Below are 12,978 nucleotides of genomic sequence, written 5' to 3'. Positions count from 1 at the left end.
TGTGTGTGTGTGTGTGTGTGTGTGTGTGTGTGTGTGTGTGTGTGTGTGTGTGTGTGTGTGTGTGTGTGCACTTTGGATGGGTTAAATGCAGAGCACGAATTCTGAGTATGGGTCACCATACTTGGTTGTATGTCACGTCACTTTCACTTTCACTTCCACTTTCACTTCCACTTTCACTTTCACTTTTACAACAGCCTACACCCAAACTTCGAGGAAGATGCCTTACATTAAATACTTAACCTTAGTCTGAGGGAAAATAGATATAAAATAAAATAATTCAATTCTATTTAGTGTGGACCTATATAAACCCCCCAAAAAGGTGTTATTTTTTTCACTATGGGTGTTAATTTAAACACTCTCAATTTTGCTGTGAAATAGATACCCTAAAAGGAGACGTATGTTGAGTATGCATTATGATTGGATGAGATAGAAACATCCTGGTTTGATTGGGATATAAATACTGAGTCGAAGTGTTCCTCTTTGTCACACACTGTGCAGATGCTCTGTATGATTGTCTGACTTTCTTGCAAGAATAAACCCCGTTTTTTTCTTATTCTACAATACTCTCTGAGTTATTGCCTCACAATAAGAGTTGGAAACATTTTTCCATAACAAGGGTGAGTAAATCTTAAGCAAATTTTAATTTTAGGTGCACTGTTGCATTAAACCATTAAACTCCTAACTCTTATCCAAAGCATTATCAATAATTACTTGTATCAAGTTTACCATTAGTGTAATAAATCATAAACTATCGGATACAAACTCGTATTATTGCAGACTAGGCTGTTTTGTTCTATAAACTGGTTAATACACAATGCACTGATATTCTGAAGAGAGCGTCTCAGAGTGAAGTTCTCATGGCGTCTCTCCATACATTGCTGATTCTGTGCGTATGTGCCACAGCCCTGTGTTTGGTGAGTATAGAATTCAAATGTCAGAAACAATTTTGCGATTATGTGTTGATTAATATTGTGCTAAAGCAAAACTAACACAGCTATTGTTATAATAAAATACACTGACCGTGTTCAAGACTGAATGAGTTTTATGATAGTTTGTGGTTATTTCATACAATATCAAAGCTTACACTGTAATAGTTTGTTGTTGTAAATGTGCACCTTTGACACTCATCTCTCAAATATTTTTTTTACAAAGCCAACATCTTCACTCACAGGTGAGTCATAACAATCACATCATTTTTATATAACAATATATTAAATCATCATAACTGTTTATTTTATTTATATTTATATAATATGTTTTGAATTTTACCTATTTTTGATAGGCAATACAGAGATTGATGTGGATAATGGAAAAGACCTGGATATATTTGAAATAAATGAAGGTTTGTGGAAACATTAATATCATGTCTTAAATCTGTAGCATAATTTCTATAACAGTTTTGCATTAACTGCTGTCTCATTCAACAGCGGCAGGGCTTGATCTAGTGGAAGGAGACATTCTGATAAATGAGGTCAGTGTTTTCTTTGAGCAAATTCTCATTCTACTTTCCACAAGCAGGATACAAGTAGGGCCTGAATCTCCGGGCCTGAAAAAAATAAAAATAAATTAATTGTTTAGGACATTGTTAACCAACAGAAAATGTCAACATTAACCTCAGGAGGTCAAACTAATGTGTAAATACAGGAAGATACACTAAACATCACAAACATCAAAACAATAAATTTTTATTTAAATAAAATAAATCCATGTTTGGTTTATATTTCACAGGGAGAAGACAGAAACACTATTCTGGGTGAAAAGTATCGTTGGCCGACCACTTTGCCTTATGTCCTCGACAGCAGCCTTGGTCTGTGAATATATAATAATAACTGATTCAGTTCCATTTATGATTTGACCTGTATCTGATATTCTAATTCTAACTTAAGATTTTCCCCAAATTACTCACTCACTGTTCTCTCTCTTTGTATTATTATTATTATTATTATTTTTTTTATAGAAATCAATGCTAAAGGTGTGATACTGAGAGCATTTGAGCAATTCAGACTCAAGACCTGTATTGACTTTAAACCCTGGAGTAGAGAGCCAAACTACATTTTCGTATTTAAAGACAAAGGGTAAGAAAACTTCAAAACACTACGCACATTGAAACTCATCTTCACACATTGTGCAATAATCTAAATTTTATTCACATTTATGTAAATGGGTCTCATTTTTTTTTCCAAACAAAAACTTCTTTTTAAAGTTTCCATGAAATCAAAATTTCTTTATTAAGAATATGTTATCTATAAGCTATTGTGTGCTCCAAAACAATGACAAAATTTGCATTGAGAAGATATAACCATTCAAAACTTACAGTCTCTAACTTCCGTCAATATGTATAAATGATTTTTCAGCTTCTCATCAAACTTTCTGTCCAGTCAAATGCTTTCTATAATCCGAAGCGCCCCGCCCCCTAGACTAGATGCTGAAATCAGTCACTTGTTCACAGAGTTATTATTATTATTATTATTATTATTATTATTATTATTATTATTATCATTATCATCATCATGAGCACTACCAAAAATAAAATAACATTTAAAAAGTCAAAATAATATAAGCAAACCATAAAATGCATAAAAAATAAATTTAAATACGTTTTGTTTTGTTTTTTTTTAAATTAATTTATACATATCCAAGAGAGAAGTCAACTTAAGGGCTTTCTTGTTTTTAACACATTTAAAAAATGTGTATAAGAGTTTTACCTCATTCCAACATTTTATAAAGTTGAGTTTAGATTTAAACCATCTGCACTTGTGAATAAAAAACTTCCTTAAACACAACAAGAAATTAATAATGAATCCAAACTCTTTGTTTTCAAGAAAAATACCAAACCTTACTACCTTCACATTGAGGGCTGGAAATTTAACATTCCTTGAACATAACCAGTTTTGCACCTCTCTCCAAAAAGGCTGCACCATATAAAAAAAAAAAAACTTTATATATCTGTTATTCCAAACTGGAGTGTTGCGAGGTGTGGAGTTATGCTTGAACAATAGTTTCCAATATGCTGCTCTTGCTGATAGAAGTTTTAATGAACACTAAAAATCACAACGTAGAAAGAAACATATTCCATCCACTTTTTTGAAGATTGCACTTGGGACAATAAACCAAAAAGGGTGGTTAGGGGCGGACTGGCCATCTGGACGTTCTAGAGAAGTCTGGCTAGCTGGTTCATCATCAAAGAAAAAGTGTCAGATTAAGTGACAATGACAGCCTACAAAAGGGTGCGTTAATGCAATCTATTTTCGCTTAATGCTTATAAAAAAAACTGAAACTGATGCAAAGGAGAGTGGGTTTGTGATCAGGCCCGTAGCCAGCTATGATAAGGTAAATTTTTCATGTTCAGAAATAAAATTTGTTCTCTAAATGACTAATTTGCTATTTAAAAATCCTCATATGAATGTCTGCATGACATGTAGAATTCAGCTTCCCAAACCTGTCACGGAGGCCTCCCTGCACCTTTTGTATGTCTCCCTTATCTAACACACCTGATTCCACTCATCAGCTCATTAGTAGAGACTGCAAGAACTAAATTGGGTGTGTCTGACTAGGGAGACATACAAAATGTGCAGGGCAGGGGGTCCTCCAGGACAGGTTTGGGAACCACTAGCTTAAGACAGTTTCCAAGAATGTTTTGCGTCAGTGGTGTAAAAATGATCGCTGCGAGATGCTGGAGAAGTGAAGTGAACAAGGCTTGAGAGAGCTGTGAGTAAGGGCGTGGACGCAGCCTCCGTGTTGCCAGATCCAGCATTTTTGGACTTGTCATCTACACTTAATTTAACACTTTAGAAAGTTAATAAGTGGGAAGTTGCAGTTTAGGGTAAGCAATATTTTTTATCTTATCTTCTTTGCAAAAGATTTTAAATAAGTTCGGTTTATTTTTATTTATTTATTCGGGTTTTGTTTTAATAGCAATATCTGGCAACACCGGCACTTAAACTGACAGTAATCAAAAAAGCCCAAGCACAGGTTATTGCTGAGAGGATACGACATTCGGTAAGGGAAACTCAAAAAATATAAACGTTATTAACGCTGACAAAAACAGTAGCAAATAACACTAGTTTATAGATCTGTAGAACAAGTAGGTTACAGAATGAAATGAAATAGCCTACAAAAACACTTGCCATGAAGAAATATAGGCCTATGCTATGTCAGTGGTTCTCAAACTGGTGTACACAAGGTGATGAAGGGGGGTACGCAAACAAAATTCTGAGTTTTGGCATTCATTTAATTCTACCACAACTTAAAGTAACATTAAAACTGAACACGTCTTTCTGACAAGCAAAATACCACTTCTAATGTAAAAACAGGAATATGGGAGTGCTGTAAACGGTCAAATACATGATATCCAATCAGCTTACCTCATCTTTTGCAGGCAAAACTCACTGCATCCACACAAGCAGCGTGCATGTGATAGAATGCCTGCTGAATGCTGCTTTATCAAATCATGCTGCTGTTCAATGTATCTTTATAGTAGACCTTCACTTCATAGAATGAAGAGCAAATATTGACACAGACTGTACATTGAGATCGATTAAACTCTCTTTGATACAGACACATACCCTGCGTAATTGTTTTCATGATTAAAATACGAGCAAGAATGCAAATTTCCCTGAATATCCAAACAATGGCAAGTGTGACATTAATTTTTACAACAGTTAAAAAAAAAAAAAAAAAGTCATATTAAGTGAACATTTTACATTTTAAATGTAGCCTACATTTTAAACAAAATATTGTCGTGTTTGTTCTATTTTGCAATGAAATAATAGTTCCAACAAAATCCGTATCATCTGGTGTGCATCTCCAAGCAACATACAGCGGTGTTTCATTAGTGAACGAATCTGCAGCTTTGAATGATTCGGAGAGTCAGTGATTAATAACCCATTCATAACTACAGCATTTTGCTTCATTACTGACTGATTGAATGAATGAATGACGCAACGCCTGGCTCATTAAGACAGTGACTTGCCGCCTATTGGTGGTTTTATTTTTAAGTCTATAAATAGCCTATCACTTCGATTTGCCATCATTTATTGCTTTATTTATTATATTAATAATACACTTATTGGAATGTTAAGAATGAAACAAGCATATAAAACATGACCTAATATACAGTTATTAAGGATAGAAAATCTTTGCCTCTATAAAGGTAAAATGCACCTGTATATCAGTTTAAGGGGGCAAATATTGTCCTTTAATAGAAAAAGTGTAACTGCGGTCTAAGTGGAAGAGAGAGGGTATGCAGAAGAATGTAAAATGCCCCAGGGGGTACAACGCTGAAAAAAGTTTGAGACTCACTGTGCTATATCATTCAGTAAAGTAGTTCAATTTTCACAAAGCCATGCTAAAACCATTCATAAAAGCACCAGACAAAGTTAGCATCTATTCACTAATGATTATTAATGAAAACTATAACAGTAATATGTATTGTTACATGAATAATAAGCAACTGATAAAATTATCCACCCCATAGTAAAGTATTAACAAATTTTGATGCAATAAATAGGCTGTGATTTAAAAATGATCATCCCTCTAAAACAGAGAAAATATATTTTACAAGCATTTACATGCCTGTCTCTTTTAAAGTGTTTATAGTGTATATAGTGAGTTGTACTATTACCCTACTTCACAACACAATTCTTTAACACCCCTAGTCCTAGTTCCATAGTTCACTGCTATTTATCACTCCGCATTGTCTGACATGAATATTCATTCGTAAAGATACAGCAGCGATTCTACAACAGGTTACATTTGAGAGATACTGAGTTAGAAAATAGAGTAAATGAAGTAGCCTTTAATATATTTAGTCTTATTAACATGACACACAGTTTTCAAGTTTCTAGATTCTAGGTTTATGTTTATCATTGTCATTTTATACATTTTGCATTCTGCTCTTTTTATGTAGTTAAAGTGTTTTAGTTCATACAACAATACATTTATTTCAATCCCCTGCTGAATAAAAAGAAACCATCAGATAATTTGTAATGGTTTTACTGGCTATAATGAAAATTGTATTGATTTTAATGTAAACTGTAATGGTGCCTGTTGGTCTCTACTGCTAATTGGTCGCCTTCTATTGGTGGCTTTTGTTAAAAACCACTAAATCCTAATGTAATATGTCCCAAAACACACTTCAGGAAACCATTATTTAATGGTTTTAATGGTTAAAAGTTGATGGTTTGTAATGTTTGTAATGGTATTTATAGTGAACATCCTTAGAATTTCTGTGATGGTTTCTATTATTTTTGTCAGCAGGTTCACCATGGGTTTTGTGATGTTATTTGCCATAAATGCGATAGGATTGCTGTAATATTTTGAGATATTAGCAACTGTTTGTAGTTGTGGTGGGCCTATTTGGGAGAAAATTGAGGGCTGTTTTTTTTACTCCCAGTCCGTCCCTGGTTATTACGAAATGAATGATTTTCATACTTTTTAATCATGTTATCCTTTCTTATGTACTGACATTATTTAAAATTTGTCTTATTTATCGCATTAATAATTCATGTTGATATGGGTAAGGAGGAGGCTGGGTATATGAGTATGGACAAACTATCCATTTTAGACAAAATAAGTCTTCCAAAGATTGTAAGATCCCTCTGCAGCCATTGATTTAATATTGTTTTACATTTATCTATGCAAACTAATATGCCATATTATTGTTTGCCTATCCAACACAATAGCATTATTATTTTTTAATCAGTATAGATAATAGCTCTGCAGCCATTATAAACAGTCTTGGAGAGCTACCACAACCTTAATGAATTCCCCTTTTAGTTTAGTTTAGGAATATTTTGCAGGTTCCATGACCTACAGCTGTAGAGCTCATTGTTATATAATATAATAGTATATTACATTTAAATTACATTTTTAAATCTTACTCCAAAACCAAAATGCTTAAAAAAGAAGAAGAAGAAGAAGAAGAAGAAGAAGAAGAAGAAGAAGAAGAAATCCACCTCACCACAATCGAGTAAATCTATTCTAAAATTGTAATGGATTGACAAGTGATCGAATATCCTTATCTTTTTTCTCTTCTATACCTTTGGTACAGAGGCACCACCTCATTCCTGTTCTCTAACCCTCTCCTTAAGATCACGATTCTTGCGAAGATGATCATTTTGTATCTCCAAGTCCTTCAATCTTTTTTTTTTATTTTTATTATTGCACTCATTCACCTCTTCCATGTTGAACTGAATCGCCTTCAATAGGCTTACAATCATGGTGATGCTTTGTTTGGATTTTTCACTTAAATCCACCAGCTTCACATGAACCCTCCTTTCCAGATTTACTATCGCCTCCAAAATGGTTTCATTGGCCATCTCCGCATTCTCTGTTATTTTGCACAACAGTCTCCATTCCAGTGTCATGCGCTATTACAAACATTGGGACAATGTGCAAACAATGCTCCGTGTGCAGACATTTGGGCTTTTATTGCACTGGCTGTAACTAAGGGGTGTATATATTTGCAAAAAGGTGAAATTCAGGTTGATGAAAAGGTGATGTTTTTATGTTCAATCAGATGTTACTCAATGGTGGGGAATCGACGGATGGGGAAACAAAACTTGTCAATTGGTGCAGGCTGTGACAGTTTAGGAACAGTGGAGCATGAGTTACTGCATGCGCTGGGTTTCTGGCACGAGCAATCCAGATCTGACAGAGACGACTACGTCACCATCATGTGGGACCGGATTAAAGAGGGTAACTATTGAATTCTTAAATACAAGCATCAATAATAACATCATTCTGTCTTGCCAAACTCCTAAAATCTGTAAATATACTAATATTAAATACAAACTATTTCATTAACTGTTTCGTGGTTTGTTTCTTACTTAGGTCATGAGCACAACTTTAATTTACATAATGAAACAGAGTCAAGCTCTCTCGGTGTGCCTTATGATTATGGTTCAGTCATGCACTACAGTAAGAAAGCTTTCAGCATAGGCAGTAAGCCAACCATTGTTACTAAAATACCAGAATTCTTGGATGTGATTGGTCAACGCATGGAGTTTAGTGACAGTGACCTGCTCAAGCTGAACCGGCTTTACAATTGTAGTAAGTATATGATTAAAGGGATACTCCATCCCAAACTGAAAATTTTGTCATTATTCACTTACCCCCATGTCGTTCCAAACCCTTAAAAGCTTTGTTCCTCTTCGGAACAAAATTTAAGATATTTTGGATGAAAACCGGTAGGCTTGAGACTGTCAAATAGGAAAGTATGAAAAGCATCGCCAGAATAGTTCATCTGCAATCAGTGATTCAACCGTAACATTATGAAGCGCTGAGAATACTTTTTGTACACGAAGAAAACAGAAATAACGACTTTATTCAACAATTCCTCTCCTCTGTGTCTCTCCAAATCAGCCTAGCGCCATTTTGGCAAATCTGAGCTGTACGCAGATGGCGTATGCTCTTCTGTGCCGCCTGCATACAGCTCAGAATTGCCAAAATGGCGCTACACTGATTTAGACAGACACAGAGGAGAGGAATTGTTGAATAAAGTCATTATTTTTACGGTTACGGTTGAATCACTGATGGCAGAAGGACTATTCAGACTATGCTTTTCATACTTTCCTGGACCTTAACACTGTTATTCATTTGGCAGTCTATGGGACAGTCTCAACTCTCCCTGTTTTCATCCAAAATATCTTAAATTATGTTCCGAAGACAAACAAAGCTTTTACGGGTTTGGAATGACAAGGGGGAAAGTGATTAATGACAAAATTTTTAAGTAACCCTTTAAGCACTTTCTGTGGAATAATCCTCCATTGTTTTTTTAATAAATATATTAATATTAGTTTGACTGAAAAGATAAAGACTACTTGCTCAACTAATACTTTGATTCTCATACTCATCTTGTCCTAAACATTTTTTTATAATTCTTCCAGCTACAGCCTCAATTTTTCTGGACTCTTGCCAGTTTGAGGAGCCAAATATCTGTGGTATGATCCAGGGTGATGGTGGAAATGCCAAATGGGCTCGTGTACAAAGAGTAAAGGGCGGTCCACAGACGGACTACACCAACCTGGGTCGATGTCAAGGTATGAACACTCCTAACCACAAGGCAGGATTCAACCCAACACAAGCCAACTGAGTTCTGCATTCATTTACAATGAAAAGTGCCATTTTTGAGCCACAGGATCATTAGCGATAAAACTTCATGCAAGTGAGTTAAGAGAATTTCACAATTGTTTTTTCCATCATGCTCAGTAGCCCCGCCCATTTTGAAACCTCATTTGTCCAAACTCCATATAAAAGCAACTATCTTTAGTTGTGATGCATCAAAAATCCAGACTCGTGTCACTGTGAGTCACATCAAGCAGAAGTGTTGTGTTTGTGATATTGAAAGTTTACACCAACTGTAAAAGAAAAAAAAATCTACTATTGCATTTTCATGACTTTACAAGAGGAATCAAAACATAGAGAAGTATAAAAATAAATGTCAAACTTACAGTCACTCTCTCAGCAGCTATATTAGAAACTCCTTATGTGACACTCCCTGTGTCACATGGAAGACTTTGTTTTATTTTAATTTTTGTTACAAAACCATTTTGTAAAAAGTTGAATAATTCATAGTCCATAATCCTACACTGATACCTCTTTTTTGATGGTGGCACTTTGGTCTTCATGATAAACACATTTTACTGATACCATAGGGAAATATTCTTTGACCTTCTCTAGACATTTATTGTCAAGGATTGCAATATGACATGCAAAATTATTTTTAAACTTCATTATAAGGTCCAAAAAGAAAGTGAGAAGGCTGGCTTAATGGTTTATTATATAATAAAGTTTATACTTCCACAGGGGTTGGGTTCTTCATGCATTTCAGCACAGCCACAGGAACCCAGGGTGACAATGCTTTCCTGGAAAGTCGCCTCTTTCACCCCAAAAGACGCTCACAGTGCCTGCAGTTCTATCACTACAACAGCGGGGGCGTTGATGACCTGCTAAAAATCTGGGTGCTTGAATACACAGTTAAAAACCCCAAAGGAGCCCTGAGACTCATTCAGAAGATCAGAGGTAATAATTCTTTATGTTTAAAACACCAGTAGATAAATCATTTTAGCCTATGGGTAACTTATACTTGCACAACCTAGGTGGACTTCAAGGCTCCTGGGAACTATATCATGTTACGCTAAATGTCTCTGATAAATTCAGAGTGGTGTTTGAAGGAGTTAAAGGAAGAAAACCATCAAAGGGTGGTCTGTCTCTGGATGACATGAACCTCTCAGAGACCAAGTGTCCTCAATACACTTGGCGCATTCGTGATTTTACCAGACTTCTCGCTACAACCCCTGCCGGTTCCAAAACCTACAGCCCCCGCTTCCTATCCCCAGATGGTTACTCATTTCAGATTGGTTTGTACATTAATGGCTTGAAGGACAGTCCAAATAAAACGGCAGTCTACTTCCACTTGACCTCTGGACCCAAAGACAACAATCTTCAGTGGCCATGTCCGTGGCGTCAGGCATCCATGGAGCTGATGGACCAGAATCCAGACATCCAACATCGCATGAACAACATTAAGATGGTCACTACAGATCCAACCATGACCTTCACTGACTGTAAGATACAAAGTTATAGATATTAGTCATTTTTATGTGCCATTAATGCTGATATGCTAAGTACAGATACTTGGTTACAGATTATTTAGAGATGAAAGTCAATATGTGTTTTATAAATAGTATCTTCTCTCTTTGTGCAGCCATGGGTAATGTTGAGTATTTATGGGACAACCCACAAAAAGTAGGCAGTCTAGTCACTGACGCAGGTGGGAGTAAATACTACCGGGGGCCGGGTTACGGTACCAGCAATTACGTCACACATGATCATCTGAAGAGTCGAAGCTTCATCAAAGGAGATGATGTCATCCTCCTCCTCTCCCTTGAAGGTGTGTAGTTCTTATTCAATACCAGTGAAATTCTTATGAAATATGACAAAAGTTTTAAATTTCAACTTCATCAATAGACATGACTGGACTTTTGGGGACTCAGAGCAGAGAGTCTTGGAGACCGGAAATTAAAGACTTGCAATTAGAGATTGATGATCATGATGCAGAGGAGCCAAAGAGACAGATGGTTGTATGTACCTATATACCAGTTTTCTCCTCCAATACTTGATCATTGTACCATTATTAAATGTAAATGGATGTACAGTAACTCTCATTCAGTGTTGGGGAGTAACTAGTTACATGTAACCAAATTACGTTATTGAATACAAAATAAATGTTATTGTAATCTGTTACAGTTACTCAGAAAAAAATGTGGTTAAATTACAGTTACCTATGAAAATGTTAGCGATTACAAAAGGGTTATCTGAATATTTTCACACACATACATATGATTGATTTCTTTCCCAAATTGTATTGACTTCTCTAAAATATGAGATATTTCAAGAGTTTAGGACACAGAATAGGACAAATGTTTAATTTTAACTGTTTTATTTCCTATTTAGGTTTATGTATATGCTTTATTATTATAATTTTTTTTAAATGGTTTCTTATTCTAATTTTAAATCAGTATTTAACCTCAGAATGATCTCAAAGTAAATTGAGCTAAAATCTGATTTTGTGGTGGCTGTGCTTTAAAATAGGGCTGTCAAATGATTAATCACGATTAATCACATCCAAAATAAAAGTTTTGTTTACATAATATATGTATGTGTACAGGGTATATTTATTATGTATATATAAATACACACACATAAATTATATATTTAGAAAATATTTACATGTATATACATTTATATATTTATATTCTTATATTTTATATTATATTTAAATATATTTAATATATAAACATAACATATTCATATAAAACACAAAAATGAAAAAGATAATAAAAATACATACATTAGAAATATACACAGTATGCACACATATATTATGTAAACAAAACTTTTATTTTGGATGTGATTAATCATGATTAATCATTTGACAGCCCTACTTTAAAATAAAAATGATTATAATCTTAATTCAAGTGAAGAAGGATTTTGAAAGTCTGACAGTAATCAGTGTTGAGTACTACTGAAAGATTAACCCTACCTGCTTTAAGTGTTTGAAAATGATTACCATTGAAATGTAATCATTATCAGAAATAATCGATTGTAATCAGAAACATTACTTTAATAAAGCAATTGAAATAGATACATTATTTATTACATTTTAAGTAGGGTAACTTGTAATCTGTAACCTATTACATTTCCAAATTAACCTTCTCAACACTGCTCCCATTAAACTGAATTTTCTCTTGCAGAACCCCAGAGTTCTGGGTCCATGGACTAAAAGATCCCCATGAGATGCAGGATATATCAAGAAGCCTCAATGGAGAGAGAGAGAAAAAAATCTTTCCAGAATTTGCCAGATTGTGTCTTCATTACTGAGCTGGAACTACTGAATCATAACTTGCATTAAAAAAAGAATGTTATTAAGAACAAAAAATTTTATTACTAGATTAGTAACACTTCTCATGTTCATTGCCTCAAGATAAATTTCTTCTTGTATTCCTCATTTGTAAGTTGCTTTGGATAAAAGTGCCTGCAAAATTAATAAATGAAAAAGCATCAAAAGAAGTATTCAACCATTAATGCTCACACAGTTTATTAGTGGTATGTTGTAGTCTGTAACAAAGTGCTATATTATAAATAATTGTAATGTTATTTACATTCCTGAATTTTCAAGAGATGCGGCTGTCCATTGGCACTGCTGTATATGAGAAACATCAAATTCTCTGAGACCATGACCTGGTTGTCATCCTGCATGCGCTCCAGCAGAAGGTTAATCTTGTTCTGGACAAACTCCTCGTCCTGGCCTTTGTTAATGTGAGTTAGAAGATCAGAACGCCACAGACTGAGACCGGGTCACCTTAAAGGCCTTCAGTAGAGCTGCCTTGAAGACTTTCAATCTTCTTCTACAGGCTTAAATCCCAATCTCTGTGGGTCTCCAACTTCTCCTGTTTGCTGTGTCCTCTACTCTGA

General features: G+C 34.8%; 1 protein-coding gene across 3 annotated transcripts; it reads left to right on the top strand.

The window, feature by feature from the left end:
- Positions 1-468: 468 nt before the first annotated feature.
- LOC109098231 (meprin A subunit beta-like) lies at positions 469-12,586 on the top strand. Of its 3 annotated transcripts, none has more exons than XM_042746735.1 (15): positions 469-617; positions 834-914; positions 1,153-1,171; positions 1,292-1,342; positions 1,428-1,471; positions 1,729-1,807; positions 1,958-2,075; positions 7,520-7,698; positions 7,834-8,052; positions 8,889-9,041; positions 9,808-10,023; positions 10,101-10,568; positions 10,709-10,894; positions 10,972-11,084; positions 12,258-12,586. In XM_042746735.1, exons 2-15 carry the CDS (start codon positions 858-860, stop codon positions 12,297-12,299), a joined length of 1,944 nt encoding a protein of 647 aa, XP_042602669.1. In that variant the 5' UTR covers positions 469-617; positions 834-857; the 3' UTR covers positions 12,300-12,586. The 3 variants fall into 3 exon arrangements, with proteins under 3 accessions (XP_042602669.1, XP_042602667.1, XP_042602668.1); XM_042746733.1 differs by having other exon boundaries at positions 1,283-1,342; XM_042746734.1 differs by having other exon boundaries at positions 483-617; positions 778-914; positions 1,283-1,342.
- The last annotated feature ends 392 nt before the right edge of the window (positions 12,587-12,978 follow it).

This window comes from Cyprinus carpio, chromosome B20 (assembly GCF_018340385.1).
Source record: "Cyprinus carpio isolate SPL01 chromosome B20, ASM1834038v1, whole genome shotgun sequence".
NCBI classification, from domain to species: domain Eukaryota; kingdom Metazoa; phylum Chordata; class Actinopteri; order Cypriniformes; family Cyprinidae; genus Cyprinus; species Cyprinus carpio.
The sequence above is the reverse complement of the archived record's forward strand: the minus strand, read 5'-3'. Positions and strand labels throughout refer to the sequence as shown.

Coding starts and splice junctions, on each gene's coding strand:
- LOC109098231 (XM_042746733.1), top strand. CDS start 858: ATGGCGTCTCTCCATACATTGCTGATTCTGTGCGTATGTGCCACAGCC. Junction 1,472..1,728: donor GAGACATTCTGATAAATGAG/GTCAGTGTTTTC, acceptor TATATTTCACAG/GGAGAAGACAGAAACACTAT. Junction 1,808..1,957: donor TGTCCTCGACAGCAGCCTTG/GTCTGTGAATAT, acceptor TTTTTTTTATAG/AAATCAATGCTAAAGGTGTG.